Below are 27,588 nucleotides of genomic sequence, written 5' to 3'. Positions count from 1 at the left end.
AAAACTCTCGTTTTGCGCACAAGTGACACGCTATGAATGTCTCAGATAGAGACAGAGACATTCGACTCATCCCTGTCTGAGTCGCAAGAACGTGGATTTTGTTGACCTTCTATGTTGATCATTGACTAGATAGAATTCAATTTTCGAACGGTTTTCTGCAGCGAGTATGGAAACGCGTTTCTATGATCATACACGGTATCATCTGTTTATACGATCGTGGTTCCTACACATCGCGTGAAAGAATACGCGAGGGAAGATATCTAATATCGCGAAATATATGTACATATATAAAAACACAGATATCGATGTAAATAGATCTTTATAAATGAAATGAATTTTATTTCTAAATTCGAAATATGTAAATAAATTATGTTACTAGAAAAGCAGAATGAGCAATAATATTTCTCTACATACCTGTTTTATACTTTTTAATACTTTACTACTAATTCCAATTCGAAAAAGATTGTGGACGAATATAAAAAAGAATGCGGAATATAAAATATCTTATCTTCTACGGATTAAGTGGACCAAATTTTATTTTAATTTCGAAGTTTCGTATAGTAATTTTAATACTAATATTACATATGTAATATTTGTAATTTGACATATAATCTAAAAAAGAAAATCGCGGTTTTGCTTTAAATTCGAATTTTTCTGCTTTAAATTGAACTGGAAACTTGTGGGAGACAACTATTAAATCTTCAATTTCGTTTACATTGTAATTGTGCAGTGCTTAAAAATAAATATCGAGATACATAAATGCATATATAACTATTTTGTAAATGACAATTGACAATACGCGCAAAACTCCTTAACAGTAGATTATCGCGGTATTTTTTTGTGGGCTACAACGTGTAAACTTTCGCGTGCTTTTTACAGTCGACGATTTCTTTTCGTTGCGTTATTTTATTTTTCCTTCGTTGTTGTACGATTATTCTGAAAATCTTTTAGTTTTTAACAGAGGCAACGCATAAAGGATCATTCGGTCAGAGTACTTATGTATGTAAGTACATATATCTAGTTTATCCGTTTTCCAAATATTAGTCGAATGTCTGGTTAGTACGGCGGATTGATTTCGATCGTCAGTTCGATCATCGTTTCGATCATTTCGAGCAGCAGGATGCTAGTAGCTGTGCGATTAAGTTCGCGATGCTGAAGGAGGCTTAAGCGGGGAAATTGTGTGGAGCAGCATAGCGAGGGCGCAGTCGCGGCTCTTATAGATTTTCCCCTTGCTACATAACTTGGTACGTGTAATACCGACACAAAGCTCGGGGGTTGCGAGGATGGAGTAAAGGGGATGGCGCGTGTTGAACGCGCAACGTCTACGGAAGCGAAAAGGAACTGCGCACACCCAGAGGTGGTGGAATAGGAGGACGAGGAGGAGAAAGAGCAGGAAAAAGAGGCAAAGTAGGAGTAGGAGTAGGAGTAGGTAGGAGGAGGATACAGCAAGAGGACAGAAGCGACGGGCTAGGCCAACCGTCTACACCGTGAATTGCCCGATCGGGAATGAATAATCTCGCGCATAGGTGGTGCCCGACGTGAAGCATTTGGACATGTGACTAAGGGTGAGTGCATCATCGAGGTGCATCTTCGTGGTGCACTGCTACTTGTATTTCACGGTTAAACACGTGGTCCCGTCCTCCGATGCATCTTTCGAACGGTAAGTCTTTTTTCCTTACGTTCGTTCCCTGTCTATTCGTTACACTCTCGGTATCGCATGGTGCCATGAAGCGGCGAAACTGTTAATGTTCGCACGATATTTAGCAATCGGTTCGTATATCTTATCGCTATACGTTCTCACGGTTATAATAATCACCTTTTCCGTAAGCGCGAGTTACCAGCTGTTCATTTTGGAAAATAACTCGCAACGGTATCTACCTGTCAAAATCTGTTTGATGTTTTATCGTTTTCTCTATGAAGATCTTATATACCGCCAACTTCTAAACTAACTATCAAGCATTTTTACGATTCGTTGTAAAATTCCTATCGATGTCAGATTTTCGGGTGCGGTACTTCTTACACTTACCTCCGTATCCGCCGTTTTTCTCAATGAACTTCTTTAATTAGTTCCTCAGTTATACAAAGATCATCTAGTAGTAAATATATCTGTGTACAATAGGATGCTTTTCTCAAAATATTGCAATTAACGTTATCGTTATCTTTCACGTGTAAACTTTGAAGTTAAAAGCTACTATCCGATATCTATCCGAACCTGTCGCTTAATTTCAAATAATTCAATTTTTCTATATCGATAACATTGGTATGGATTTCGAAGTAGGTAACTACCGTACCGGATTGCTTTTCTATTAATTTTAATACGATACATTTTAACGAAATAATACAATACATATTAATATATATGTACGATGTACCTGATGCTTTGTAATTAGTGTTGCAATACAATAATATACGGTGTTAATGTCAAGTATACATATACATTCAAACATCTTGTTCGATTGTTTAAACTTTTGTTTTGTATTTGCGCTTTACAAACGTATCGGTTATTCTAATTTGTAACAACATGCTACAAACGTTGAAAGGTCTGTTACTATAAAAATAACGAATCGAATCGTTAATTAAAAATTTAAACGAAAAAGTTTATCGTATTGAGACATAAGTCTACAGATATCTGTATATACATGTATATTATAACACTTTTACATCGAGAAGATTTCAAGAAAATTTCAAGAAAATACAACAATACATAAATTATATGTATATTTATATTTATATACTTAAATACAAACAGCGTATAGTCGCGATAGAGATAAGTTAGTTTACTTAAATTGTTCATGATCGAAGATTTTGAGTGTAAGACTTCAACAGTTTAAGGGAAGTTGTTTAAGACAAGGAAATTTTAAATATCGAAAGATTTATCATCATCGAGGACAAGCTTGGCTGATTAACTGTTACAAAAAGCTATAACAGGTATAGTTGTAACCACTATGATGGAAGTAGCAATTTTGTGGCGAATATTTTGCACTTATTGAAACACTGTATAGTATTACGCGGGAAAAACTTAATACATACATAAGTACGTACATGTACATATGTAAATAAGTCTAATGTTTTCCGAATTCGTGGTTTTGAAAAAAATAGATACTGTTGAAAATTATAGTACGAATTACAGCAAAGAAGTTTGAAAAGTAAATTAGTTTGTACGATTTTGGTCTGATCGTTGCAACTTTATAATAAGTTGAGTGCATATGTAAAGATTATATTCGCTTATGATATGTAAAAGGAGTTACGTACACGATGTTATAAAGTTTTCCTATTTTCTTCGAGAAAATTATATCGCGTAGTCTCCAACGTGTATCGTAATTTCCGAATGTTCAACTTTGAACGATTATACGATATGTACGATGTGTAAAATACCAGTTTTATATCTGTGCTTTTACTCGTCGGATGATTTCAGTACGAAATGTTGAGGTTACCATGGCAAGCATTATACGTATGTACATACATATGAGAGGGGTGAATTGGGAAGTGGGCGTGAAGGTTGATTCATGCTGGTACGGTGTTCTATACTACCTCTTTAGCTATATTTCGATAATAAGAACCGATAGCATCAGTACCGCATTACAGCCGGATTTAGTATCATATTCGTGAAGAAAGCTCGATTCGACTAAGGTCGATTGTTTCGTTCCATTAAGCATATTATTATGTAAAAATTCTATCTATTTTTAGCATTATGAGTATACATATACATATGCGTATATACGTTTATCGTGTGTATGGACTGTGTATGTATCGTGTGAATATAATTTATATTATTTTACTTAAACCTTACCGTATCTCTCTCGCGAAAAGAAGTATATCCTTAAACATTTACGAATGATATTTATACGAGTAGCTATACACAGTTATTTGTAGCTATTTGTAGTTCTGTCAATAACGAAAGAAAGTAGTCGATTATATCGATAGGCTATCTATGTACACTAGAAAAACGAGCAGAAAAAAGAGAAAGACGATAATCTCATTTTGCGTTTAGCGTTAGTAGAACGTTTTTAGTTCTTTGGTAACGCAACTTTGATATACACATTTTTCAACTGCAGTATCTACCTATGTACGTACGTATATCGTTGCCTCTCTATTTTAATCTAATTGATCCAACATACGATTACGGTTATTAAACATAAATAACGAATTATTCGTTTATAACTAATAATCGCAAATTAACGATTAAACATGATATTAAACAGCGACAAAGAACGTTATTTGAAGCAATGATGTACTTTGAAGCGCCGATGCATTTCGATCGAAACTAAATGCTCAAAATCATATATTACGTTAGTTACAGCGTTATATGGAAATAATGAGAAATATCACGTTATCCTAAAATATATTATTGCTTACCATTACGTCTACGTTACGCGTATCGCTGTAACGTCCATTCGATATTAACGAGATAGAAGATTCTTCCGAAGGTCTGATAAAATTAACGAAGCGTTGGATCCGTTGTGTGAAGGGTGGTGTTCGAATCCAGCCAGACGGATGATATGTGCCGAACGATTCGCACAGTGTCACCTTCGTAAGTAATTTATTCTCATTTTTCCTCGGAAAAATGATCATAAGTGGCGCAAAGTTTTCTGCCGCTTTCATACAGCGCGTAACTGTTATCGATGCACCACGTTCTGCTGCCGTTAAGTTGGCCATTTGACTTTTTTCCCCTCAAGACCAACAACTTTTGATACTTTTGACTGTACAGCGGTAAAAGCCCCATCTCGCCTGCATTCTGAATTCGATCGGGAGTATAACGATATTTGTCACGCTCTTGATCAAGAATATATAAAAAAAAGCATTTACATTTTCTCTGTCGAAGCCGAGTGTTCTGGCAGCTGAAGCGTCTGTTGGTGTCAGTAAAACGATCTCGTCTCGATAACGGGTTAAAAAACGGTCTATCCAGCCTTTTCCTGCCATGCTATTCCGAAAAGGATGCTCGATACTATTTCTAACGTTCGCTAGTTGATAGATGGTTAGTTGGATATGTTTAGTGGACGTTCCAAAGAATTTTGACTTCGTCTTCAAGATACGCCATTTTCTAAAATTGCTTTTTACGCTGATTTTGTGCAAGCTACGTTCTCAGATGCGACGCGTTGACCGTGGCACGTTAAATACTTTTGCCGCTTTAGAGTACATACATTTTTTTAATTTCACAGTTTTAATAGCTTGTATCCTTTTTCTTGCTCGGAATAATTTTAAACCTTTGTTTTCTTTACTCAGTTTCGTTCGTAAGATTCGAAGAAACGATCAAACTTCATTTTATTATTTAGCGATCAATTTTTAAATGTGGTAGTAACGTGAGATTGTCTCATATTGCTACCAATCAGGTATCTCATATTTCTATGAATTTGCCATTTCACTTTCTCTCATTATGTATCGCGATCAAAATACAAACATTTCAAATATTCTTCGATGTACGAAAACTATGATTGTCACGATATAACTTAGCTTTTTTGTTTTTTTTTCAAAATCACAAAATGAATCAAAGTAAATTTCAGTTCAAAAGTGATTAATGTTTGTAGTAGATTTTCGTAACTTCTCCTTTCTTAGTGAAATCTCATCGTTCTTGATAACACGGTAAATGCGACGAAGATTATAGAAAAATATGTTTTCTCACCGCGTATAAAAGTACCGAGTAAAATAAATCGAAAGAAGGATGTAATGTCTCTGATATCGCTTCACTTCGTATGTATTTTTAATTAGAATCCCGATAGTATTTTAAATTTGTAAGTAATTAAACGTATTAGAGAGTCCTCGGACGATCCACAATATTGCCAATATCTTAAAGTTGCCGATAAAAATGTGGCTTGACAATAAATATTGACAATATCGTGTTGACAATGTACGTATATATTGATCTTTTTAGTCGACAACTTTAAATATTGACGATATACGTTGAAGGTTCCCTTGGTTCAGCCTGGTGTAATGAAACAAGAAAAATGTTTGCGAAATAAATACATAATATTATATAATTTAGCAAATGCGTATGATTTTTAACCTGAATATGTCAGAGAAATAAATTTATGCCATACAAATCGTGGCAACGCCTTGTCAGTTACAAAATTGGTCTCGCGAAGTTCTATCTTTTCGTAACGTAATTACCTAAATACAAGTACTCGAGTATGTATGTTGCGTGGATCGCGGCTATTGTTCATCGACGATTTGTAATGTCATCCTAGCCGCTATGTTAGAACGTTTAGTAACAGATATATACGTGTATATACGATGGTGGATCTATAGCGGTAGAAGTAAGAGAGATCGATACGGATTGAAAAAATCATATCGTTGATAAGAGCAAGGGTAATTAGATATTTAGAAAGCGAATAGCATTACCGATTTCCATGATCTTTAAATATTTCGTGGAAATCGACGTTTTCGACAAGTTTTTCCTATAGCTACGCACACCGGACTATCTTAGTTGTCGAGATATTCGCAAATGGCAAAAAATTATCGTTACCATTATGCCTCGGCGCTTTGCAATTAAGATTCTACGCGCAACGCCGGCCGATCGGCAACCGGTACTACACGCGTACGCCACGAACGCACAGTTGTAGGCAGAGTTCGTTCGCTGTGACGGTGACGGCAATTTTCTCTTATTAACTTTATAAGGAATAACCAGCAACGGCTAAAACCTTCTCGGGGTTGCTCAAGAGAGTGTCCTTGACAACATGCGTCAAGGTCAAGATCTGCCACCCTTAAAGTCAACATTTATCGTATTTCCTGTCTTATATGTACCGAGTGTAAAAAAGGTAAGCATTAAGAGCGATCCTACACCTTCGAATCGACGAAGATTCGCAAGATCAAATTTCTTTTTTACCGTATCGTATAGTATTCATCACGAGGAACGAAGGTTTCGAAGGAACCATGGATCGCAAATGACCGTCTACGGAGGAAAAAAATGTTAAAGTTTTAATAATTCTTACACTTACTTTTTTCCACACCCTGTACATAGTATCGTTCTACTGATTTTCATTGAAGAATTTGCAATTGTAAATAGTTGCTATTTAGATTGAAATATAACGTACCGAAGTAGTTCGATGCCATCCTAGCGATCCTACTATTATTTATGTAATAATATCCGCCAAAGTCTTAAACGTCTTACAGTTCTGTCACAGAGTGTATTTAATGCAATACGTAAATAGCAACCGTTACAGATCACAAGTCAGATAACTTACAATAAACTACAGACTTAACAGAAACTTACTAGAGACTAAAAATATCTTTCAAAAATCTAATTTTTGCTTCTGGTATTAAATCTTATGGAAATCTACTTGTAATAATATTGAGGGAATAACGAATCGCGAAAGATCAGAAACCAGAGTTCCGGTTTCTAACGTGCGATTGTTTTCATTATTATGCAGTGAAAGTAAATAAAGTTTAAAAACAATACGGACCTCTGTAACAAGCAATTGACAAGTCAATGATAATACGTGTGCACGTAACTCGTTACTAGGCGAATTCGGTTACTAGATGAAATTCGTCGGAATCGAACATTAGAACCGAATATTTCAATAGTAATCTATTTTCACTATGTAATTTGGCATGGCGGTTTCACTCTCCCGTTGTAGGGTAGACTCGGAATAGATTCTGGTTTCTAGAACGTCAATTGTATACTAGAAATAAGCAGCTGCACTCAAAATACGCTGGTGTGAAAATTATGTCAAATGTATCAATGGATCGACAAACGTAAGTAAAAAGTTTCATCTGTTTTGTGCCTGTTGTCCTTTCATATATGCACGTATTATATATATCGGCCGAATGGGTTCTAGTAAGGTGCTCGAGTTTTCTTACTGATTGTTTATTGTCCTACGGTAGATATTACGTATACAGAGTGACCAACTTTAATCTATAAACGCAGATTGCTATGCATTGTTAAAAAGAATCGTTCGGATAAAGAGTGAATGGTTTTGGAGAGGTCACATACGTATATGTATTTATGTACTGTGTTGACACATTCTGTGCGAAGCGATTCGAACATTAGGAGTTATAGTCGACCGCACGTGTTCTCACGATTAACGATATATATAGGTTTGATCATATTTTTTACAGAGTCGCGAATAGTATTTGATTATTTAAATTGTGATTTTTACTAAAAAAAAATGCGGTTTATAAATTGCAATTTTCATAAAATGACGTAATTATACTTTGCATTTTCCCTATGTACTTTTACTTTGCAAATTAAGCATGTTTCGCTGCTTCGTCGAAGGTATTCGTTCGTATCTAATGGCATAATTCATTATTTTTCGGATACGGCATACGTATATAGGCATATATTACAAAGATTTAATTAATATTAGAATTAAATGAAGTTTGAAAATATGTGAAAATATCCTTTGTCTTTATTATTGCTTTTAGTATTTGACTCTGTAATATCCAGTCTTTAGTGAGTTGTCGCGTTTGCTTTCTCGCTCAATGAATTTTACGGAGTTTTCTATATGTATCTGACAAGGATTAAACTTTGTGTTTACGTTAACAAAGATATCGTTACCTTCAAAAGGAAGAAATGATTGTCATTTCAAGTGGATATCTTCAAACTCGGAAAGTATACCGTATACGGTACACATACACTTAAGAAACTTTACAGCCTAAAGCGTTAATCCGAAAATTTCATGTTCATATCTGCAATGGCTTCGGAGAGAACAGTTGGCAACGCTTTATCTATCCCATCCTGTATACATATTGATATCTAACATGGTTATGTAACAATAAGTTAAATAAGCACACATACTCGTATGTTGATACTTTTGGCGAACTGACAGTCGAGATTAAATATGCGGGCCCACGTTAAAATAAAACTCGCAGAAACACAGACGCGTAGCGATGCAAAGCAGGTGAAATCTATTAGTTTCCTGTTACACGTATCGCTGTTAAAACTCTTTGTACCTACATCCGGGAACACGGTAGTTGGAAAATATTCAGGTGTCGCGTTATTTAGGTTATCCGAACGTTTATAAAACTTACATAGTACCTACGTTTGGTCTATTCTTTATTCACACTTCGCATAACTGAAGTATGTACATACGCCTATGGTTTGTAAAGTAAACTTTTGTTTTCTGCGCGCTCTGTTGTTATTATAATTGTTATGCGATTTATACCCCTATACTATAACGTAATAGCTTCGATCATCTCGATTAAAGCATCGATTAATTATTGGTATTACAAATTACGAATCGAACTGTAATCTATATTTTATGAAACGTACGCATTCGTTAGGTGGCTCTTGTCGCAATAAACGATCGAACAACAACTTTTAAAATAACAAAAATTACGTATTCGATAAAACATTTGTACATTGAGAAGTCTATCTGTCAGTACCGTTAGCTAAATTGCGAATGAGATTGTAGAGCACAATACAACTATATTTCCGTATATTTATCGCGCTAATTTATCATGTAACGCGAATGATAATATGCATGCGAGGCCCATGATGTCGAGTCATTGAATGTGGTACGTAATTGGACGCCTGCTCCAATTGCGAAAGGGTCATTAAGAATATAATCGATATTTTTCGCGATAACTGGGCTATGTCGTTAGAGGCAAAGCTTTCGTCAAAATAATAACGAGTTAAGTAAAAATATACAAACACGTAATTGCTCGTTGCAAAAGAAGCGCGAAAGAAAGAGTAGTTGCCAATAACACTTAAATTCAAGAAATACGATTAAGCTTGCAAAAAAATCTGTACGAAATGAAAACGCTGTAACGTGTATTTGAACTGAAACCTTTTCTTTTTTTTTTAAATTACAAGTTTAAGGTGATACGCAACTTTCAAGGTTATTAGTAGCCACAGTGAAAATAGTCAGCGGAATAAACACGTGTCTACGATACAATAGGTAGTAAAATCAATATCTTTCGCAAGAGTTAACATTTTTTTGTAAGCTTCCTTTTTGTAGCATTTTTATAGCAGGTAAGTCACGTTATAATCTTTTTATACCGTATTTATTGTTAGGACAGTTGATTAGAATATGATTGGAAGCTTTGACGATAAGGTAGTAGCGTGTCCAGTCCAGTTTTCGTGGTCGATCCTTACTAGTATCAGTGAAACTTGGTCGTGTTTCTTCGCACGATAACATACGTATAATCATTTTTATTGCGTATTTATGTCAAACGTATTTCTTGGAAACAAAAATATTACGCAATAGAAGTACGAAAATTTACCCAGAGACGCGCAAGTAAGTACATATACCTATACATTTTACATGGCGTAGATATAGGTATATTATACATATTTCTAGCAGCTTCGACGAATTACCGAATATTGGTTACATAGTCGTCTACTTATACGTACATCGATAGCAACACATGTATATTTGACTGATTTATTATTAAATCATTTAGAGCGATTTTGTTCGATAAGCATTAGTGACTAAACACAATGAAATCGTAGAACCGGAGAATACTTTATGGGCATGACATTAATTTCATATATTTGATAAATGTATAATTTAATAAATGCCGTTCAACACGCCTTATTTTGGCACATTCAGATATCAAAAGCCTATGAATCATGTTCGTGTTAATCGAATCATATTTGTCTAATATATAAGAAATATCTATCATGTTTTTGTAAAGTGTTTGAAAGTAAAGACTATCGTTATCTTAAATCACAGAAATAATTCAGTTCCATCGTACGAATTTACCAAAACGGTTTGCCTATCTTTCGACAACTTCTCTATAGTTCATTAGTGAACATGAATTGTTCATTTCGCGTTTCCATAAAAAGAAGTAAACGTACGATCTTGTAAATAGAATCAAGCGTAAAAGTGAAATTTCGAGCAACAAAGGATCCTGACAGAGCAAAAGAGATTCATCTTGCGATTACAGTAAGCAACTTGATATTACTTTCAATAATGATCAATTTATTCGAAGAAGATGATTTTCTTTAACCTTCGCAATGACATGTCATTTTTTAAAGGATATCTGAAATTCCGTAATTCAAACATTCAAAACAAAAAGCGTACATATTTGATCACTTTGAAGTCACTTACATGCATATTCATACTTCGTTGAAATAAAATTGTTTGAATATCATTTAAAATCAAAAGTACAGCATATCGGTGACAAATAATATCAAATTTTTGATCTTTTATATCGCAAAGAAACTATTTGCTTTTATGTTTGTAATATAGTCGTTAAACGGAAATCATGCATCAAAAGGAATATGTATAAATTTATAGTATTCTGTGATATTAAATTTCGCATGCTACTTTTACGTAACCTAATTTATTAGACGTATTAATGCATTATATTTATTTACATCAAAATTTTATACATATACATATACATATGTATGTATATGCACACGTTGAAAATCATTTGAAGCGATGGAACTGAATTGTTAGAAATGTTGTTGTTGTTGTTGTTGTTGTTCCGTAAAGCTTATAAATTATGCGATGATTTAAGAAAAAATATCTAAGTAATTCGGACAAAGATATTTAAATCAATATTTGAATGCATTCTACATATGTATGTAAAAGAAAAGAACCGTAAGTAAATATTACACATCTCCTTTAGGTTCGTTTTGTTAGTCTTGCAATTACTAGCGATAACATACTGATAATCGTGGCGTGTTACTAATGGCCATCGATGATATACAAGTGGCCTATGGTAGAAAATGTGTTTTCGATGTCATTCTCGTTGAATAGTATTCAGTCATAAATGTTATAGCGATTTAAAATTACATAGTGTAACTCGGGTAAACATGTTCTCATCCGTATCTATATTGTATGAAATTAAAGTCCTTAGAATTGCTCGTTTTTAAATTATATATAGTATATTAGATGCTCAATTAATAGAAAATGTCTGAGGCAGTTGGACATTTTCATTCAAGTTAGAGCTAGATTGTACGTTTTCTCGATTGCAGATTCGATGAAAAGGAGATTAATAACAGATAAGCTGCAGATAAAGGGATGAAAAAATCGATAGTTGTATCTCAGATTTGTAGAGATAGATACAAATTAAATGTGACATCGACAGGTGTACGTGACGTATCGATCGCATTCGCCGCATACAATCCGTGACAAAACGATGGCGCGTGTTCCAGTATACCTTTGAACCTAATATAACGAAATTGTAACTCTTTTTATTTCTGTTAACTTTGGAGGAACGTTGAACTGTCGGCCGAAAATATAAGAATCAGCCGTTACCACTGTGACAAAATGATCGAAATATATAATTTTAGAATCGTAGAATTCGAAGTTAAATTTTCCAACTATTCAGGGCAAGTATTGGCATGTATTGTATTACTATAATACATTTTGTATTTAATTTTCAATTTCAAACAGCGCTAATAAATCTTAGAAAGTGAAATACAAATGACTACATGACTGTGTAAGCAAATTTTGGGTATTTATGTAAATTGATACAGTATATGTTCCCAATTGCATATGTTTTACATATTTGGCAATTGTATAATATAATTTAAATGTCGCAAAGAAAGTAAATACATATGTAAAAACCAGCAAATATTAAATATTTCAAATAATTATATTCCTTGATCTCACCTTATTTTCTTAATTAATCGGTTCGTCTAAATTTCTCCTGTAATTTATGCAACTTTGGTTAACCTGGTAAGTTGTCGATTATTTAAGCTGGCGATTAATATGAAACACCTTGTGTACGCATTTTTCATTATGTAGCCTACAAATGTCGCATCGTTTACTCGGCGATTATTCAGTACGTGCTAGAACCGACTGTGTGCTTAGTGTTTAAGCTCGGACGTTTGCTATGTCCTAAATGTTGAGCTAGTCTTCTGAAACCGGTTCACTTCCTTAAATAACATACTTAGCGTAGACGATTGTTACGAAGGTAAATATTTCCAGCTATATATACATAGCAATACATATATACGTAAATAACTATTGTAACTATTTCGCTATTAAGTTAATTTCGTGATTTGTCGCTTAATACTTAAACGCAGCATCGCGTTATTTTATGCATTTCGATGCCTACAAAATTCTATATATATTATAAATACGCACATACGAATTGCGCGTGATTGTTCGGCTGGAATTGCACATAGAAGTGGCCATAAAACGCGTCGTAGTAACGCACTGAGATAATTCTTGAAATGTACATAGCATGCTACCCAAGTATGTTTTTCAGAAAGCTGACAGTTTTCTTTTACGTTACGACCACTTCTGCGATCCTTTACTCCGAGATTGCTGCAAAGAACTCGAAACGAAGGAAAACGCTGTGAAAAGGCAACTAAGAGCAAAAGCGAAGAAGGTAGAAATGCGCCAGTAAGATGATTATATTACGCATAATGTTTTCGAAATAAACGATGTAATACAATATAAGTTATAAATTATAATAATATCTCTACGCATTGATCTCGATCTACAGAAATGTCGAAAGAAATTATTTCACGGTTAGATCGTTATACCGCTTGTGTATCGAATCTCTATTTTTATTATATCGTCTAAAATTTAAACGCATACGCGACATAATCCATCCTTTCATACGGTGAACCTTGCGAGGGCGTAGACCCTGTTCGTGTGTTATTCTTCTCACTGGTTCGTGTGAAATCTTTACTCGACAAGCTATTATTTGCAAACACAGGAATCGATACGTTTATGTACAAACGATAACTTTGCTCTTCCTTACGCTAATGGACACGAGGATAGTCTAGCGAGGAACTGGCGTAACAATCGTGAATCGTTGAACTCTTTGGAAATCACAACGATCTGGAACTTCTCCTCGACGCTGCGATCTTCCATCGATATACCTGTGCTCTACGCAAATTGAACATGATTTTCTACGATGAATTTGCTTTAAATAACTTTAATACTTTATGCGGTATTGAATGGAAAATAATAGATTTAAGTTAATATAATTCTTTAAATTTACTATCCGCGTTATATCGAGAAAAAATTAAAAGATCGTAATAAATTTTTGTACGCCATGTCGAAACGTTAACAGAGTTATGAGATGGTTGGTCTCGATGCTCTCCACTGTTTGAATAAAATCGAATTTTCGTTCTTCTCTCGTTATTACCTTCTTCCACTCTATTTGCTCTCTAAGGCTGTAAATTAAGCGGAAGAGTGTAATCGCAAGACTTACCGTACAATCCAAAGGTTGTCTACCGCACTTTTTGCATCATTTAGGTCATTCCTTTGAGCCCATTTAATTACATTTATAACTTTTAGCACCTGTCGTATAAATTTAATTCTATATTATCAAATTTCTTCAGTTTTAAAAAATGATACTACTACTACTACTGAAAAATAAATTACGCGTTCATGGTAAACTTATTAAGCATCTTTTTTAATCGAGGAGAAATCATAATATAAATATACATAACGACACGTCTCGTGTCAGTGTCGAGTGCTAATTGCTTCTCGACTATTTGGTTTTGTCGCAAAGGAACAACATGATTTGCGAAGTGTCTTCGCTGTTTTTCGGCACAAGACTGGTATCAAAGATCGAGATTAATCGACCGAAATTTAACTCATCTTCTTTTACTTACCCGACCTCTCGATCGGCTTTCGTCTTTCTGTAGCATCGAGTTATCCTAATTGTAAGCTGTGTATCGTAGCTGTGTTTTGACAGCCACGAGACGAGACCAAACTGAATGTGTATCGTTACTTGACGACTTACTTGATCGATAAATAATTTAACTTAACGGTTATTTAACCATTAAGCGTATTTAAAAGGCCATTCTTGGTAAAAAAAAAGTGTTTGGATAATTAATGAATCGATCCAGTTTTGTTATCTGCACGTGGATCGAAATACTAATACGTTTAATTATCTTAAGGAGAATAACCTCTTTAACGCAGATGAATATTTTCATCTTCGCGCGTTTGCAGCGATAGCTGTAAAACATTGATTTTAAGATTTTAAGCCGTACAGATAAGTAGATAATTTTGTAAGATATACATGTACTGCGTGTCTTTCAATGTCACTGAACTTTCGTTTGGGTCGGAGATTTACATGAAATTGTTTGTACTGGAGGTTCTAAGTTAATTACGAAGCAACGTGTGAAATGAAAATCATGTTACTTCGAACGGTGCTTGATGTTGTCGCGAAGTTGTTAAGCACATTGTATTAACGAGTCAAATGTATCGATTGCTCTCGCAACGAATATACATATGCGTTTCGCGTTACGCTCGAGTGTAGTCGCGTGTCTCTTACTTCTTCTTAAAGTATTGTCTTTTGCTTCGTGTTAATTTTGTGGATCGTTTAATTTTTTCTATACATAATTTTCTTAAGAAATGACGAACTGAATCGAGTAACGTATTAAAAAATATACTATTCCATTGAAAAAGCAAATTCGATCATCTGCATAAAATAACGAATAACGGGAAAAATACTTTTGGAACCGCCCAACATTTTCCGCTAGAGATAACATTATCGATGTAACTCCAAATGATAATATTGGATACACCACCTTGCATGTATGTGATCAACCGTAGATCAGATAAGAAATAATGCGAAAAGTACTGTTTATACTCTTTTACGTTCTGTTTTAGGCGATATTTTTCGGATGACAACGTACATACGTATATATACGTGGTACGTAGTAGCCGTATTCAGTGGTAATCGTATTCGGCAGTAGCTAACGCATACTTGGTTATCGCGAGAATATTTTACATTACTATCGATCTAATCTATAATTCTGCATACCTAATACTCTTTCATAGTTCAGTGGACGATATTGGTAAGAAAAAGTGCAGCGATCGCGTTGGACTTCTTTTTATTTTCTCGCTACTGTTTCGCGATCTTGCAAATACTCTCGCGGCTACTTAACGAGAGTGTTTTGTCGAATTAAATTAACATGCTAACAATGGCAATAGTCGCGATCGAACACTTTACGCGTAACGCGTGTTTCGCCGTTATACATAGAATTCTGATTTCTATATACGGAGTGTTAAAGCAGAGGCGGTGTTTGCGAACTGTGATCTTAGCCATCGAGAGAACGAAGAAAATTCGTATATTATATACGTACCTACGGAAGTGTCGTTCGATATTTATCTTTCAATATCTATTACTAGATCAATATTTGATCGATATCTATTATTATCAAGATCTATTTACTTTTACAATTACGCTATAGACGGACTACCAGCTGTCGTAGATCAATGAATCGGACGAAGATCATTCACGTTTCACGTTTTCCCATAGAATTTCGACTGCTATGCATATTTAATATCCGTCGTTTGTCTCACGCCAGTCCGAACAAGAAGCGTGAGTGAAATAGAGAAAAAAAACTTATCGGCTACGTCTTTTTTCGATCTACTCAGTCAGCAATGTATTTCTAGAGTAAAATTAAATTCTGTTTAACCGGAAAAATAATGTTTCACCGTCTTGATCGAGTGTTACAAATATTACAGGGTACGATGTGAGACGATTTCAAAAGTTTATACCTATAATGCGAATCATAAAATCAACGATATTCGATACGTGGTATTTCCATTTCAATACAAAACTGCAAATCATAAATCGATATAATCGTAATCTTATCGTCGTTATCGATTACATCAAAGTCTTCGAGAGGCTCTATCGAAATTCAAACTAATCGTTCCGTTTATATTCGGTATATTTTACTTCTTCTCGAACGTTGTTACATGTTTATCAGAAAGATCGTAAGAAACAGAAACGAAAGCACGAATGTAATATAGTTTTCTCAAACATTGAATACATCTCTATCTCATCTTGTAACCCATTTCATCCATGCCCCGTAAACTCTCCGTTATTCCGATTTACGTGTCTTCCGACAGTACCTAACAACGGTCTATCTTGACCTATCTACCATCATTCTCTTCCTAACCTTTCCGAATCCTTAAAACGCTTGACATTTTACCCGCCAATAGGTTGCTATTACCGAAAGTTAATCCGCGTTGATCTTTGTACTCACCCGGTGCCACGAATAAAATCACAGCTTTTCTGTCCGAGTAATCCACGTTTAGTACACAAACGTAACGATCAGGCAATGCTAAATGCACATACTAAACACGCAAGTATAAAGGAGAAGAAAAAAGAGAAACGACGTATATCTTTGCGACTAAATATTTTTATATAGGCGTAACGTATCGCAAATAATCATATATGTATGTACGTATCTATGTACAAATATTTACTACTTTAAGCATAATTGGTTGCATTAATATCGGTATTCTTTCCGTCAGTTTACAACAGCCACCTTAACCAACTTACGGTCAAAAAATGAAAAAATCCAAAGATAAAGAGCTCGTCATGTAACAAAGTATGCATATATAAGCGTTAGTAATATATATTGGCTTTCGAAAATCGATTCGACTCTCTCTGTGTCGCCGTGTAAAATAATTCACCGTTTAATATCATCGAGTTCCACGATATATCGATATATTCTTTCAACTTAATTTCATTTCTATACCATTGCGACACCAAAGTTACAAAGTTGCGTTTTCCGCAATAAAATCTTTAAAAATTGTAAACTCATCTTTGATAATATCGATGTAAATCTGTGGTTCGGTGTAAGAAGGGCCAATGTCACATTTTCACAGAAACGAATTAAACTCTACAACTGAGTTTGTAAAGAATCGTATAATCTATACAAAAATGACAATTTTAAATTCAATCTAAAAGTGACTATAATGCCATTAGTATATATTAGTATATAATGACAATATACGTGTACGTAGCTATTATTCATTATCCGTATCTAATATATTTAGTATTTAATTAGTATATAATTATATTATCCATAATCTTTGTAATCAAAATATGTGTATAATGCAAAACAGTAAATAGGTTTTCCGGATACTTTTCAGTGGTAGCGTATATCTGTAACAGCTCCTTTATTATTACGTTATTAATACGTACGAACGTATTGGACGTATCGCCATTTCGTCAGAATTAAGCTTTATACTTTATGTTCTACATTTTTCATTTTCCTTTTCAGTAGCTGAATGGACACCGTTCGGGCAAGACACAGCGTATGGATAGATAATTTTTGACAAAGAGGAAACGTGCGGCATGAGTCTGCCGCGTCCTTCCCTGAAGGGATACTTTTTCTACGTGCTATTCTTCTCCGGTTTGCTGCTAGTTATCCTGAATCTACTACAGGACGAAATATGGCATCGTATGCGACCTCATCCTGGACAATCTCAACCGGTTCGAGTTTCCGATACCAAGGTAATAAAATTAAGCTTCCTAAATATCGTGCGTCTTAACGTTTAAGATTTAATTCGGAAAAATATTCGTTCGCGTATCCATAATCTCTATTTTACGCTATAGGCAAATTTTTACTCAACGCGGGTGTTGGTATACGCTGTGACCAATGTCTACTTATACGTGTAATACTATATTATGCTATCAGATTTACGAAAAGTCGCTAGAATTCTATTAATTAAATAGAGATAAAATTTCTCACTGCCTGTACGTACATACGAAATATCGATTTTCAATATTTCCTCTAAATCGAACCGTGCCAACTATCCAGAAGAGGCGACAGATATTTCAGTTTTATGTTCCTCGAGGTAAATTTTTTCAAAGACACGATTTAATTATCGATGATTCTTTTTTATATAAACAACGGCGCTGCAGGTGCTTTGAATAAAACGGTTCGAGTATCACGTGTGTTGCGGTTTTTGATTTACATTTTACTCTAATTATAACTTTGCGTGAAATTGAAAATTAATAACAATGAGATGTCGCTTGTTAGATTGATTTTATCGGTAATACATACCGCGTATGTAGAAGTTCAAGCTAGCGGTAAATCAAAAAACCAGCTATTTTATTATTTACTGAATTTAAATTATTTTGCGTATCTGTATCAATTAACGAGTAATACATATACAAGTTTTAATTTTTACAAAAAAAATACAAACTCTAAAAGATTCAGTCTGTTAAATATATATATATATATGTGTCGGAGAAGGAAAGACAGCGGGATTTCCCGTCCGGAATGTTGGGACAAACCCCAATACACTAGTCCAGACTAATAAAATATCTTGCTTTTGTAATTTCGCGACTTGATCCGCAATAAGGGGTAAGGGAGGATGCCGATCCGGGACCGTATTTTCATTTAGTTCTCGAAAATCTACCAATCATCTATCTGAACCATCTTTCGTCTTCGCGAGTGACATAGGGCTCGCGAACGGCGAGTTACTAGGCCTTATGATAGTTGGCTCTAATAAATTCGCTTATTCTCTCACGTATTCTTTTGCGCTCTTCCTCGCGAAGTCTATTAGGACTTCTTTGTACGGCGATGTTAGGATCGCTCAATTGTAATTCTAACTGGCCTGTATTTACGCGAGTACGTAGGAAACCCGCATCGAGTGAATCTTCGAATTTTCGAAAAGAAAGATTAATCGACTTTTATCGCTACCCCGCACGCCATTGTCACTTCATTAACATCGATCTCGTCTTCGGCGACTTTATTACAGGCATTAATTATTTGTCTTACATATAGCGAGGCTATTTTGTGTAATACTACGTCAAAACCTTGACTTGTAATTTCACGATCAATCGCGATATCATATTTTAAAATAACTATCAGTGAGGACACGACGATTTTATTTCTAATGCAAAACCACTAACGCCCGCGACGGGCAAGAGTTGAGATGTACCAATATTTCTCATTCCTCGCATTACGACTATATCGATCGTTCTTTTGCCAGAAAATCTCAAGACTACGGATTCTGTAATCAGTGAACGCTTGGCTCCCAAAAATCGGGGTAAAATGGAAACGACTCATCCGGATGACTTGATCCACCAGTTGATGCTTCCACAATGTGGAAATCGATTCGACGCTCGTTATTGAAATTATATTCAGGGCACTGCTTTCTGAGGATTTTTCTCCATAATCGAATTGACAGCTGCGCATCATGCGGCGGAATCGGTCGTAAGCTCTTGCAGAGTTATGACCGGCGGAAATCGGTCTTAAGCTCTTGCAGTGTTATAACCGGCACTGATCCCACTTCTGATGTCGGAGGCAGGTTGGCAGTTTGGGGCGTTCGGTGAACCTTCGCCGTCTTACTTTACGGTCGCGAATGTAGCCAATATTTATCAGTACGAATGCGGACGCTACAAGAGGCTATGAGGAATGGTAATAGGATGGTCGAGATGATGGTGACAACGAAGTCAGGTTCGATAACGAATCCACGGTCCACGGGAGGACTCGTATCAACGTGCTACTCGATTCGGGTAACTTCCCGATGACTCAATCGGCAATTCGTCCAACGACTCACTAACTAACTGACTAACTCCAACTCTCCCTCTAACTCCGTCAATCCAAAAGAGGCTGCCCTTATATACTCCTGTCCCCGCTTCTCGGGTTAATCTTTGTTTTAAGGAGAGCCATATAATCATTTCATACCTCTGTCAGGTACATGTCCCTCCCGTGACCGTGGCTACGTCCGTCCGTGCCATGTCACTTCGAGCCCAAACCCATCGTCATAAAGTCAGATTGGAACATTAAGACTATTTCTTATTTTTATTAATTAAGGGCGGCTATAGTAAAAGTCTGGACCAGTGTATTGGAGTTTGCCCCAACATTCTGGACGGGAAATCCCGCTGTCTTTCCTTCTCCGACATATGTATAGTAGTTAAATAAATATTTTGTTGCTGTAGACACATGGAAGTTCTTAAAGACGATAGTATTAACGAATAAAGGAGGAAAAATTATTACACGCTGAAATGTTGAAAGCGTTAAAAATGTTTAAATATCGGATTTCGATCGCAGATCAAGCAAAATTGGCCTGCAAAATTGAAGAAACCGACAATGCATGTTTCGCAGACTCGAGAAAAAATGGAGAAAAAGCTTCTGTCCGAGGTATAGTTGTTAAATTGCATTGTCGATAGATGACTGTAACACGGTGTATGCGTGAAACATAACCGAGACAACCTTCCTATCGATGTGTATCGAAACGTACCAATTGAACATCGTCATGAATAATCGAACAACTTTTTATACGGTAATTAAGTAAACATAATTTTGAAGTATTAACTAATGTTAAACAACCGGAGACGTTTCAAGGGAAATGATTACATAGATATTCCTATTATTATTATTATCGTATAGGAAATCGTAGTTAAATCTCGTGTACAAGAATTCTCGAAAGTGAAACGCTTGAGAAGTATCAAATACCGAACGCTATTTTTTTAGTTTTGATAAAGCAATACGACAAGTCGTGTCTAATCTGTGTATAAGAGATCGAGCCACGTACGATTTCCATGTTTTCCAAAATGAAAAGACCGTCTTGAAAATTAATCGACCGTCTTGCGAAGCAAAAAAATAAACATAGCAAAATCGGAATAAATTTGAAGCTTCGTTATTTTTATTTCTTATTGCAAGTTATAAAATCGGAGGTACGTATTATCTCACTCTTTATTGCTTTCATAGGTAAGCTTAATTACCCCGATTGTATCATTGTATTTCTCAATTTAATAAACATATTTCGAACGCTACTAAGATAAACGTTTAAATGATTTATTATGGTTGTCTCTGTGGTTTCTAAGATACTTGCAGCTAATACCCAACTAGTTACGTTAGCTTCATGTAGACTGCTTCGTTCCGTGTGACTTGCGATACACGTACGTACGTACATATGTACATACATACATATATACATACATACATACATACATACACATATATAGCATAATACCGCATACGAGCAATTAGATTAGTTTTTACTATTGACGATTAACGCGTGATCCGATAGAATTAGCATGCAGGTGCAACTTTCAGAGCTATGTAAAACGCACAATCGCTAACACTTAGGAGTAGGTACAGCTACAATCGTTGTACTTCATAATAGTTACAAATAATATAATACGCGTGATTACACGGAAAGTTGCTTTTACGCTTATCGTTGGTATAAAAGTATGACAAATATACGTTAACATGAGTAATTTACGTATTCATAAATGTATCAAACATCATTTATAAGCAGTAATATTATGTAAAATACTTAGGTACGAATATACCGAAAATAACTGATAAATACAATCTTTTAATGGGATTTAATATTTGGTATTTCACATGAAGTTTTATCCAATTTATCCATCGAACAAATATCATTTTTATGTCGTCGGTGATTTGTTTTAATGTAGATCGGTGAGACGCAAACCATGTAAATTTCTACAATTTCGATGATTTCGTAAGTATATAAATAAATCGCAAGTTTTTTTAATTTACCTTTATTCGTTCGCGCCGAAGTTCATAGTGACCGTATCAAGTACAAATAAAAATGAAAATTTTACTAAAACGTACATGTATATGTATGTATTACGTTAAATATTTATTTATTTTCTTAAAGAGTGATGGATTTTCTTAAGCGATGTTCAATTTATGTATCTATAGCAGAGTGTTGAGAATTATCGCGTCTATCATCCTATCGTAACAAATACTTGTAGTTCCTGAAGAAAAGTCCAGTAGATGATGAATTTTTCCAGTACGTACTACACATATTCAATTTTTGCATTCTGTAACTTATCTTTTCTGATAACGCTAAGAATCGGTTTACCTCGAGAAATTAGGAATCTTCGATTTTTCGATTTAATCGAATAAAAGCGAAGCTCTATCTCACGTGCACTTGCAAAAACAATTGTGCCATAGAATGTAACAAATTTCGTTAATTTCGAAAATATTTTACCGCTTTTTAACGCGTTATATCCAACGCAATCTGATTAAATATAGCGAAGCAGTCGTAACACCATAATTTTTAGGCGACGCCAGAGTGTTGAGAAAACATGAATCTTCGATATCATCGCAAACATCATATCGATTTACACGATCCAGCGATAAATCTTTTTAATCGTATTATACTTTTTTCATCGAGATAGAGATAGCGAGAGAATAGTTTTACGCGATAGAATGTATTTAAAACGACGATCATTTATGCAGAAATAACGTTATGATCTTGGAACGCGAATATTCAAATATTTCGAACGAAATAGTTTTATGTAGTGAGAGAGGAAACTGAACAAATCGTTTAAAAACGAAACATTTTGTTTACGTATAAGGTACAATTTCAATTACCGTTGACAAACAAATTCAACAGCATCTTACAAATTAACCTTAGTGCAGAGAGATTAGATGCTATTATGCCTGTGCTTAACGAACAGTAGCCGTGTTTAGGAATTATAAATGGATTGTGCGAACGACGAAATTGTGGCACGTAATTGTAATGGAAGATGTGCAACTGCGTGGTTCTTCTGTTAAAAAGGTATCCAACCTAACCGGCACGACGATTTTAACACGCAACAGTCTAGAATTGATGGATCCATCGAAAAGACCTTGGTATATGAAAGGAGGGACCAGGAGGCCTTATCCTGCCATAAAATCGCATCGTACTGGCCGCAGATTGGCGCGTTTGTGGCCCGACGAAGACGTTTACGACGATCGTGTTACCAATCAAGTAAGCTTCGATCAATTTGCAGCAACGATATCTGTATTTGACCGCGTCGACGACAATTTAATGGTCGGAATTTGTAATTTAGGAAGAGCGGTTGCCACGATTCACTTTTGTAGAATCGGCGTGATATAAGTTTAACTTTTACCCCGTAGACGTGAATCTTTCGTAACACGATACCATAGGTATTTTATATGTTTTACGTTTATTCGTCGAAAATTTTATAATCATCTTGATCTAGGACGTTCGAGGAGGCTACGCGACCTTTCCCAGATTTCTCGAAAGAGCGTTACCAATGGAGAGGCGCGTAAGACACGAAAGATCCACGTTTACGTATCAATTTTGACTCGAACAGAAACGTTGGTACGAAAACGTTTTATTCTGCCTTGAACTTAGTTTTTGTTGCAGCGCCTACTCCTTTCCCGGTTAATCCTATCATCTACGCCGATCTACGGGACATCCTGTACATATATTTTTAGCACGGTACAACGGTTGATCGATAATAGCCGTTATAAATATAAGTTTACCATAATTTATCAAATTTGATATTCGATAATCGATATTATTCGAACGGTGATAAAAGTAATCGAGTAATCGGATTCGATATTAAATATTTGCTAGTCGAAAGAAGAATTTATCGTAGCGCGTCGTCTTTTTCCTTGGAACAAGAAGCTGCACTGTAATTTGCAGTTTGAAACGAATTGCCTATTTACGACTTTGTCGTATAGCAGTCTACAGCGTACTTTACTAAACGAAAATAGGAACATTGTGTTCCACCTTCTCTTTCAAATCGCGCATGGCCATGTAGTAGCGGTACATACTTTGTCTTTCACCCTTTCTTCTACGCCTGCGGCACAGTGCAGTCTATTATACGAGTATATAGGGCAGCGTTCTAAAAAAGGCATTGTACACAATTATGAATTTTACACGATTACGATTCTTTTTCTCTGTTACTATTATTTTTATTAATGTATTTCTATCGCGCTGCTGTCCATCGTCTTTTTAACGTATCTCGTCCGGAAAAGCATACGTAATACCTGTGCGAGATAACTTTTTCGTTTATTATACGTTTCCTAAATATCTTTCTCTCTCGTTTCAACTAATTTTATCCAATACGGTTTATCGAAACTATTCGTACCATTTCATTCCACGTGCAACTAGTATATACGTATTTTGTTCTTTAATTAGCTGTTTTCTTTTATGAACAGTACACGTAGTTATATTTAAAATACTTTCTCTCTCTCTCTCTCTCGTGTTCTGTGATGCGTAATGTAATTAACTATTTTTGAAATTAATTATTTGCAGTTGATGTATGTACCGACTGATTATAATAAAACTGGTGTCGATCGTCCATTGAAAAAGATAATGGTTCCACATGGTATGCCCGAGGCAAAAGTCGGTTCCGACATATTTCTTCAGCATCGATGTCCAGTAAATACTTGTATCATCGTCAGAGATAACGCCGAAGATGCTGATTTAATCTTATTTAAAGACTACATAACGCACGTGGGAAGAAGATCTGCGAGTCAGGTACGAAATTCAAATTTTGTCGTATCTTTACTAAAAGTGATATGTAAAGTAACAACAACGAGCAAAGTAACGTACGGAGAGATGGTCGTTTCTATAATTTAGCGTAATCAACGTTTATATCGTGTAATAACTAGATCGTAGGTTTTTATGTTTTTATGCGAGATTTAAAGGTACAGAAAAGTTCACGGAAAGCATATAATATGCAAATATATGTATATTACGTACATAATATGTACATACATATAGTATAGAGTATTTAGATTCCAAGGTAGAGCGTTGGTTACGATATATGTGTAACGAGTAAAATAAGTTTCTATTCAAGTTCTCTTTCTTTAATTATGTTTAAAACGATATGAATTAAAAAGAAAGAAAAGACTTCTTTCCATCTACGGTCTCGTGTTCTTTCGTTACATATCGTATTATCGTTCGTATCGTCATATTTCTTATTTTGAGAAATTCGTTTCTTCAGCTTTTTAGGAGAAATCAAAACGCTTTGTAGGTTTACTCACCTACGTGTATTCGATGGTCGATTAATCGATTAAACGCTATTGCTCGCGATCGCGAAACGTTTAAATTTGGTAATGCGTTTTGCGCGAATCACGAAAAAACCATGTCATACGGAATTTAATTATACACGTCGAATGAGACTAATACGATTTTCAGCAGGTGTGGATGCTGTATTTTTTAGAGTGCCCTTATCACACGCAGAGCGTGAAGAACGCTGTCATCAATTGGACGGCAACTTATCGTCGTGACAGCGACATAGTCGCGCCCTATGAAAGATGGCAATATTACGACTCTAGTGTCACGCAAATACCGCAGACTTTTAATTACGCAGCCAACAAGACTAAAAAGGTAACAACGTCCTTATCTTATTTATTTCACAGTCGTTCGTTGATTATATTTACTAGATGCTTGAAACAGTTTCTCAAAAGATCATGGAAAATAATCAAACTTTTGATTAAATCGTATATCTTTTTGACATTGAAATCGTTTTATTTTAAGCGCGCCGGGTCAAGTTGTTTCTTACGAAAGTTTCAAGAAATAATAATATCTTATTTTAAAAAACGGCATACCGTTGAAATATACGACGTAAAACGTTACATTACGTTACGATTATCGCTGTAACCATTGTTTTCGTCCTTTTGAATATCCCACGAGTGAAATTCAATAGAACGATAAATCGAATAAGAAGAAAGATATTTCTAAAAAGTTTAATATTCAAAGTATATCGATAATGTTGCTTCAGGTAGCATGGTTCGTTTCTAATTGTCATCCACGAAATCAGCGTATGCATTACGCGAAAGAGCTTTCGAAATACATCCAAGTGGACATCTATGGAACCTGTGGCTCCTTGCGATGCCCACGTTCGCAATCTCAAGCGTGCTTCGATATGCTCGACGAAGACTACAAATTTTATCTAGCTTTCGAGAATTCCAACTGCAAGGATTATATTACGGAAAAGTTCTTCGTCAATGGTCTCGGGTATGATACATTTTAATTTACGCTTGTACTCGCGATCAAAGTTACGCGAATTACGAATACACGAATTTTAACATAAGACGCCATCTTTTACGAAATACATACGTACGCAAAGGTATACGCGAGGTTTAGAGTGCCACTTAAAAAATTTCGTTGGGTTGTTGCCATAATTGCTAGAGTGTGCTTCACGCTCGGTTGTTACCTTACTTACCCACCCTTATTTAGCGCACTTTGATGTATGTAGAGGTCCTCAAGATTCCCTCCTGCCCTACTATGTTCGAGTGTTATCTTCACCGAGATTTTGGAATAAAACCGAGAATAACAAGTTACTCTTGCCAGAACCTAATGCTTTCTTGCAATGTTTTATACGAAGTACATACATACGTATACGATAGGTACATGTTGATACGTTGTTCGCGTTATTATATCGTAGATGTTTCGACGTTGGCGATTTATCGCGATACATACTACTTTCTAGAATAATCGGTATAGAACTTTTAATCAAATGGAAAACCCTTTTGGTCTATTTGCGTCAAAGAACCTACACCGTTTCCATAAAACAAATGCCATACAATTGTAAATTGTAAATTGTAAATTGTAATTGTAAAATTTCGACCAATTTTGCCACGTTATTGAAATAAATTTCTGTTTTTAATTCAGACACAACGTTCTGCCGATCGTAATGGGTGCGCATCCAACGGATTACGCTCGCAGCGCTCCTTACCGCTCGTACATTCACGTGGATGAGTTTGAGTCACCGAAAGAGCTTGCCGAGTATCTTCATCGTTTGGACCGAGACGACGAATTGTACAATTCGTACTTTCGTTGGAAAGGTACCGGCGAGTTTATCAACACGTACTTTTGGTGCCGTGTTTGCGCCATGTTGCACGACGACCGGCCGCCAAAATTTTACAAGGACGTGAACGAATGGTGGAGAGGCGATGGAATATGCACGACGACTTCGTGGCGCGAACACGATTCGGTTCGTGCAGGAAACTTGAAAAACACTTGAAACGTTCTTCGCAAAGTTCCGTTGATATACGTGAAAGGACGCGGTGCGTCTGAACGTCTATACGCGAGAATCGACTGGATTTACAAAGGCCACGTGGAAAGTTTTATCGCTAAGAAGCAGTATGTTCGAGAACGATTCGTTCTGTCACTTATCCTTGATCGTGTAACGAATTTGTTGCGGTTGCGATTGCGGTTGCGATGCTCAAAAAAAAAAAGAAAAAGGAAA

The 27,588-nt window shown here is 35.5% G+C and overlaps 2 protein-coding genes and 2 long non-coding RNA genes across 9 annotated transcripts; 1 reads left to right on the top strand and 3 right to left on the bottom strand.

Moving 5' to 3' along the window:
* The first annotated feature begins 1,410 nt into the window (after window positions 1-1,410).
* Window positions 1,411-27,588, top strand: LOC100748078 (glycoprotein 3-alpha-L-fucosyltransferase A). Of its 6 annotated transcripts, none has more exons than XM_033324804.1 (8): window positions 1,411-1,565; window positions 17,882-18,114; window positions 20,666-20,755; window positions 23,154-23,345; window positions 24,645-24,869; window positions 25,533-25,724; window positions 26,119-26,354; window positions 27,012-27,464. In XM_033324804.1, the coding sequence occupies exons 2-8, from the start codon at window positions 17,956-17,958 to the stop codon at window positions 27,361-27,363; spliced, it is 1,446 nt and encodes a 481-aa protein (XP_033180695.1). In that variant the 5' UTR covers window positions 1,411-1,565; window positions 17,882-17,955; the 3' UTR covers window positions 27,364-27,464. The 6 variants fall into 6 exon arrangements, with proteins under 6 accessions (XP_033180695.1, XP_024228196.1, XP_024228198.1 ...); XM_024372428.2 differs by having other exon boundaries at window positions 1,411-1,660; window positions 17,885-18,114; XM_024372430.2 differs by having other exon boundaries at window positions 1,412-1,660; window positions 27,012-27,588.
* LOC117152570 lies at window positions 1,571-17,444 on the bottom strand. The gene is made up of 2 exons (XR_004462967.1): window positions 17,057-17,444; window positions 1,571-2,212 (listed from the first exon to the last, which is right to left on the bottom strand). It is a non-coding gene; the product is annotated as an uncharacterized LOC117152570 (long non-coding RNA).
* Window positions 4,443-5,084, bottom strand: LOC112214077. The gene is made up of 2 exons (XM_024372432.2): window positions 4,807-5,084; window positions 4,443-4,735 (listed from the first exon to the last, which is right to left on the bottom strand). The coding sequence occupies exons 1-2, from the start codon at window positions 4,918-4,920 to the stop codon at window positions 4,547-4,549; spliced, it is 303 nt and encodes a 100-aa protein (XP_024228200.1). The 5' UTR covers window positions 4,921-5,084; the 3' UTR covers window positions 4,443-4,546.
* Window positions 5,454-6,805, bottom strand: LOC117152569. The gene is made up of 2 exons (XR_004462966.1): window positions 6,106-6,805; window positions 5,454-5,920 (listed from the first exon to the last, which is right to left on the bottom strand). It is a non-coding gene; the product is annotated as an uncharacterized LOC117152569 (long non-coding RNA).

This window comes from Bombus impatiens, unplaced genomic scaffold (assembly GCF_000188095.3).
Source record: "Bombus impatiens unplaced genomic scaffold, BIMP_2.2 scf_0064, whole genome shotgun sequence".
Taxonomy (NCBI): Eukaryota; Metazoa; Arthropoda; class Insecta; order Hymenoptera; family Apidae; genus Bombus; species Bombus impatiens.
The sequence above is the reverse complement of the archived record's forward strand: the minus strand, read 5'-3'. Positions and strand labels throughout refer to the sequence as shown.

What these genes read in the sequence shown, in the direction of transcription:
- LOC112214077 (XM_024372432.2), bottom strand. Translation starts at nt 4,920, where the DNA reads ATGGCAGGAAAAGGCTGGATAGACCGTTTTTTAACCCGTTATCGAGAC. An exon ending in TCGGCTTCGACAGAGAAAAT is followed by an intron (nt 4,736 to 4,806) that starts GTAAATGCTTTT and finishes GATCGAATTCAG; the next exon opens with AATGCAGGCGAGATGGGGCT.
- LOC100748078 (XM_024372430.2), top strand. Translation starts at nt 17,956, where the DNA reads ATGAGTCTGCCGCGTCCTTCCCTGAAGGGATACTTTTTCTACGTGCTA. An exon ending in GAAGAAGATCTGCGAGTCAG is followed by an intron (nt 24,870 to 25,532) that starts GTACGAAATTCA and finishes TACGATTTTCAG; the next exon opens with CAGGTGTGGATGCTGTATTT. An exon ending in CAGCCAACAAGACTAAAAAG is followed by an intron (nt 25,725 to 26,118) that starts GTAACAACGTCC and finishes ATGTTGCTTCAG; the next exon opens with GTAGCATGGTTCGTTTCTAA.